Source organism: Fukomys damarensis, unplaced genomic scaffold (genome assembly GCF_012274545.1).
Source record: "Fukomys damarensis isolate Sample0158 unplaced genomic scaffold, DMR_v1.0_HiC HiC_scaffold_20, whole genome shotgun sequence".
NCBI lineage: Eukaryota > Metazoa > Chordata > Mammalia > Rodentia > Bathyergidae > Fukomys > Fukomys damarensis.
The window spans coordinates 42,959,366-42,965,470 of record NW_022900932.1 but is presented as its reverse complement, the minus strand read 5'-3'; the positions used below and the strand labels follow the sequence as shown (position 1 = coordinate 42,965,470).

The 6,105-nt window shown below is 41.7% G+C and overlaps 1 protein-coding gene across 1 annotated transcript in view; it reads right to left on the bottom strand.

Moving 5' to 3' along the window:
* The window catches only part of Slc35g1 (solute carrier family 35 member G1), a 12,678-nt gene extending 7,760 nt beyond the window's left edge, over positions 1 to 4,918 (bottom strand). Inside the window, exons 1-3 of the mRNA XM_010632134.1 lie at positions 4,846 to 4,918; positions 286 to 368; positions 20 to 226 (exon numbers count right to left, since the gene is read on the bottom strand). Coding sequence (XP_010630436.1) covers positions 20 to 226; positions 286 to 368; positions 4,846 to 4,918 — 363 coding nt within the window. The remainder of the gene's footprint in view (positions 1 to 19; positions 227 to 285; positions 369 to 4,845) is intronic.
* Between the last annotated feature and the right edge of the window lie 1,187 nt (positions 4,919 to 6,105).

Genomic DNA, 6,105 nt, shown 5'->3' with positions numbered 1-6,105 from the left:
TCCCCTCCCCCTTCCCCACCCGGGACCCAGAGCTTGTCCTCCGCTGCCCTCCTGCCTTGGCTCCCGGCGCCACCTCCCGGGTCAGACTTAGGTGCCCACCGCTGATCCGAAGGCGTCCATCTCTCTGCTGTGGTCTGTTGGACGGGCCAGCGGTGTGGAGTCTCTTCCCAAGGCCTAATGTCTGTCTGTCTTTGCACCCCGGGCGCCACAAGTCCAGTGGCCTTCTCTTGAGATCCACAGTGGATATTTTTGGGGCACCTCTTTCAGTACCTCTGGGATACCTACCTTACAGGTTTTACTGAGCACTGTGCTTGTCTTCAAGCCATCTCTTGTCTCCTTGCCGCTTATCCAAGGAGGGTAGAATTTCGCTGGTTTCAGAAGGTTAGAAAGAGTGACGTGTTGTGGGTAAAATATAAGCCAGCAAAGCCCATTTATATATTCTTTACAGTTGTAGGCTGGCTGGTTTTCTTTCTTTTGTTAACACATCCTGATTTGGTCAGATGTAAGACGGAAATAATTTGACTCAATAGAACAAAAGATAGTTGTTATCTTGGCCCATGGTCCACTAACAACCTATATTGAGCTGGTCGTGGTGGGCACCTATAATCCCAGCACTGGGGAGACTGAAGCAGGCGGATCGCCACGAGTTGAGGGCCAGCCTGGCCTACAGATGGAGACCCTGTCTCAAAAAAAAAAAAAAAGCCAAAACTAAACAACCTCTCTATCTTTTTGTACTTGTTTTCTATTACCAGCTTTTTCACTTTCTACAGACCTCTTGCCACAAACCAAAATCAAAATCAAAATTTGAGTAAAAGAAAAAAGGATTTATTCAAAGCTGCTTCCTAGGAGAAGCCTGTTTTCAAATTAATTCTATCTTTTCCTCACCCTGACCCCCTCCTACCTTGTCTAAGGGAAAGAAATTGGAACTCCAGGTTGGGAGGATCTGTGCATTCTATCCATTCCTCTGGGTGGACAAGTCGGGGAGCCATATATGCCCTACGCTTGAGGAAGTTTGGAAGCCCCTTGACTATACAAAGGAAAAAAAATTTAACTTTTAAAGGTCCATTTTGAGACCAGCATAGTGATGGTGCACGCCTGTGATCCCATCACTCTGGGAGGCTGAGGCAGGAGAATTGCCATGAGTTCCAGGCCAGCCTGGGTTACACAGTAAGTTCAAGGCCAACCTGAATAACAGAACAAGACACTGTCTCAAAAAAAAAAAAAAAAATAGTGTAAGGTCAAACCAAAGCACGATTGAGACCACTGAGGTAGACAAAGTCTAAGCAACATGTAACAAGTTTATTGCCATTTGGGTGCAGATAGACCAAGGCAGAAAGGCCATTGCACAGAGAGGAGGGTGCTTGTGGTTGATACGGGAATTTTAGGTAGGGGAGAGGGCACTGGTCAAGAGGGTGGAAATTTTTAGAGTCCTTTGGGTGATGGGCCTGGGGCTGGCTGATAAGCAGAGAGCAGCAGGGTGGCTACTGGCTTCTTTTTATCTCTGCTGCGGATTTGGGTAGTGGGTCTGCTTGGGTAGGGGTCCTACTTAGGGGACCTGTCAAAAAGCTCCATTTTGCAATGCAGGCTACACTCCCTTTTCTTACTTTAAACTTTAGAAGGACAATCTCAGGGTAAAGGTGAAAGTGTAGTTAAGTCTCCAAGCAGGTTACCACATGAGAGTGAGATTTGCTCCCATCCAGATGTTTGCACATGTGGTCCACAGTGTAACTGGGTTTGAAGTCAGGAGTGTGACCTTAGTCACCGCTGTACTACTCTTAAGCCTTAATTACCTCCTTTATTTTTTGATATAAAAGCATTTTTAAACTTTATTATTAATACTCAAGCATTGGGAGGTTTGTTTTTGTCAGGTAAAAAAGGACAAAAATGAAGACCAGAACCACTACAAGCCTTTATTGTAGGGCTAATCTGCTGGGCTATCTCCGATCAAAGGAGAGAGTGCAATATGGCAAAACAGAAATCTTTTATAGGATGGGGTGGAGTTAAATGAGGTAGTATTAAGGGATTGGAGGAGCCTGTGACATCACCGGGGGGCTTGTGACATCACTGGTTACTAGTAGGTGGCAAGTATCTGCTTACTTTTTGGCAGGAGAAGAGGCATCACAGGAAGAAGAAGGCTGTCCTTTGCTAGGTGGGAGAAATCATCTTTTTAGATGAGAAGCAAGGCATTATGGGAAGTGGGGTAACAACCATCTTAAGGCGAGGGAAATCTAACAGATTTGTTTTTTTTTTTGTTTTTCTGGTACTGGGGATCAAACTCAAGACCTTGGCTTGCAAGTCAGGTGCAGCACCCCTAAGCTACCTCCCTGGCCCTTCCTCCTTTATTAGAGATAAATTTTTTTTTTCTTTCCACTTTGCAGAGTTGTTATGTAAATTAAATGTAATTATGTGGGCAAAAGCATAGTCAGGATGTACTATCTAGGGTAAGCATATAATTTTTCCTTGAAATGAAATTGTTTTTAAGATTAAATGGTAAATGCCCTTAAAAATTATACAGGGCAGTAGGGCTAAACTAGGAATATCCTAGGCAAATGGGGACAAGTGACCACCTAAATTCTAACTTGAATAAAATGTACTTTTGCCTTGTCTGAAAAAATAATTTAAGGATACATGCAACAGTTTTTGTTGTTACTTTCATGAGGGGAAATGTAGGGAGAGATGGGCAAGTAGTGAAGTAAAATGGAAGAAAAACTAGGTGGAAAGACAAGAAAATAAAAATTTTAAAAATTTAAAAACTACAGCTTCAGGACATAAGCCCAATTTTTCCCCCCTTTCTTCCAAAAGACAGTAAAACGGAGCAACTTCTTTTCACCTAAGATTGGGGCTGCCCACTCCCTTTTTACTTGCAAATGGATTTTCCATATGAATAGACCATTATCCCCGCTATGGATGAGCCATCCTATCCCTCCCACTAGAGAAAGACTAAAATTATAGATTTTTTTTTTTTTTTTTTGGTTTTTTGAGACAGGGTCTCACTGTGTTGTTGAGACTGACCTGGACTTTACTATATAGCCCTGCCTCGGCCTCCTCAGTGCTGGGATTACAGGTGTGTGCCACCATGCCAGACAAGATTATAGATTATTAAATTCCACAGGCTCCCACCTCCCAAAACACATAAAAGATCCCCAGTTCCCAACTGTGTTGTGCCTTATTTCTCTGAGTACCCGTACTCCACTCCAAAGTGCATCCTATACCTACCTCTAATAAATCTTTCTCGTGTCTCTTTTACTGATGAGTCCTGAAAATTCGTTTTCTGTGACAAGAGTCAGCAAACCTGCAAACGTATTTTAAAAGGTGGATTAAGTTCTTTATTTCAGATTTAGGGACCACAGGCTCAGACTAGTGACCATAGAACGTGACTATGAATGAAGCAAGAAGTTTCTCTAAACATCCAGAAAGCCAAATGCAGTTGCATAGTCGTATTCTAGGGTTTAGATATGGGGAGGGTTAAAGAGTCCCCATCGTCAGATCAAGGAGGTGGTGGCTAGGAAGTGTGGTAAGGAAGAGAGTGTGATTAATTTGAGAAAGAAGTACCTTGACTACCCTACCTTCAACACCACATTCAAAAAGGGAGAAGAGTAAGAGAAGCCAACAACAACCATACTAGTGTTGACCAGAGTGACAAAGGTATTATGGGAAGATATCAGTCTTGTAAGATAGTCCCCTTAACTTTCTTCTTTTCCACTGCTGACCTTGATCTATGAATGGTATCAGTCATATTTGGTCTCCTGAGGCAAGAGATGAGGGCTAGAGAGTGGCAGACTGGTTGGAGAAGGAAGTGTGACCTGTTCATTATGAAATCTCAGGATACATGCACAGAATAGTCCCCAAAGCCCTGTGTACCCTGTACACGGACCCAATCTGAGAATGCTGTTTTCCATTCCTCTCTATAGGGCTGGGGATTTAGCTCAGTGGTATCACTACTTGGGCACAAAGTCCTGAGTTCGATCCCCAGTACCAAAAAAATAAAGAAAAAGAATGTCCATCAGTTCCTCTCAGAGACCTTAAGCAGGTTTTCCATAGGATGGCTTAGGCCTGACATCAGCCTGAACAATGGGAGGTCACCACTGATCTCTGGGCCACCGTGGTCTCTCTTGGATGGTGATCCATTCTCTTCCCTCTAGAGTGTACTTGTTTTCCTGTTTTAACTTGGCTCAAACCCGCTCTGTAGACCATATTTCTTTTCCTACTTTTGCTACATTTCCTACCTTTTGTGCTTGTCCATTTTCTTTATCAATTTTTTTTTCTCAAGGCAGAAAGAACTTAGAAACCACCTCTAGAAGGAGATTCCAACACCCCAAAACCTGGTAACACTCCTGTCTTAGACAAACAAGAGCCATGCAGACATAAAAGGCAATTAATAACAAAAATATGTCAAAAAGATGTAGATCCAGGAAAAAAATGAAGTGGTTAAAGTTCTCTCTTGAGCGTTGTTATTTTGGAACTTTGGTGACACACTGAGATGATGAGAATTGTGTTCCCTTGTGGTGTGAAGGATGGAAGAGACCATTTTAGAGCTCATTGCAATGGTCCAGATATGATTCTGAGCCAAGGTAGAGGAAATAGGAAGAAGTAATTGACTTTGTGGTGGTGAGGAGCTGGAATGGACAGGATTTGCTGAGTAGATGTGGAAGAGTATTGGTTCTGTATGCAAAACCATATAGTATTCTGACTGAAACTTTTATGTGTCTAAAGGGATTCAGTCTTCCAGTGAGAGCAGAAGCTCTCACTTTGACACAGGAAGCCCAGTGGCATGGTATACTCATAGTTCTTATGTCAAGAAGAAAGATGAAAGTGAAGGAGAGATAGAGTCTGCCTGATCCTCACCATTCGTGTGGCAGGAGATGGAGATATTCAGGTACTGAAGAGCTGGATTCCTGACTTCTGCTACTCTTTGCATGTCAAGGATGTTCCCAAAAAAGTAATTTGGATGTTTATGAACTTCTTTTTTTAGTATATCACTGGATACATACCAGACTAGTAACTTGGTAATAGTTACCAAGACTGCTTTTATTCCCATCAAAAAATATAACTTGGGAAATAACAGTTTGTTCCAAACAAACCTAATGCTTATGTTTTGGAAGGAAACAATAAGATCGTATTTCTAGATAACCTTGTTAAATTAAAGGGGAAATAAGCAAGTGAGAGATCGTTTAGGATAAATGTAGGTTAGTCCATTGGAAAGACAAAATAAGCTGTTTAAATAAATGATATCTGACTCTGAAATATAACAGAAAAACAATGCCAGGGATAGCACCTCAAAAAATTATACATAGACTTTCCATATGATTCAGCAGTTTCATGTTTGGGTATATACCCAGAAGAATTGAAAGCAGGGACTTGAACAGATATTTGTCCACCCTATTTATAGTAGTAAAACAATTAATTCTGTACAAATCAAACTCATGATTTCATGAAAATGGAAGAATGAAGTGAAAAACCAAAAGGAGGAAGTTAAGAGAGTTTCATTAGAAACAAGAAGAAAATAAAAAGGCTTCTGTTTTTTTTCAGGAGGGGAATCTGAAAAGTGGAATTAACACATGGCTCCTCCATCCAGAAATTTGTATGGGTAAGCAGAGCATGAAGATTCCTCAATTGCTTAGTGTCCCCTTATTACAGGTAACAGTGTGAATTTTACAACAAACTGAAATTCAGATTCTCTAACCTGCTTACTCAGCATGTAGGGTTCAAAAGAAGCTAAGGGTTTGGTTTGGTTTGGTTTGGTTTTGAGACAAGGTCTTCCTATGCTATGTAACCTGGGCCAGCCTTGAACTCATGGCGATCCTCCTGTTTTAGCCTCCCAAGAGCTGGAACTATAGGCATGAGCCACCAAATCTGGCCAGGAAATTGAGATTTTAAAGAAAAACTAGTTTTGTTTTGTTTTTCATTTTAAGTTCCTAGAAATTCAGGAGTTTAGTAGAGAAGGGTTGCAACTCCTTTTAGTAGGGAAGAGATTGCACTCCCTGTTGCCTGAAGTTCTAGAACTTTGGTCCAAAGTTCTAGTTCACTGTCTATCATTTTCATTCTTATGAACCTGGCTAAGCACCCAACTCTGTCTCAGGCTCTTCCTCTAGTTCCCTGCTTATT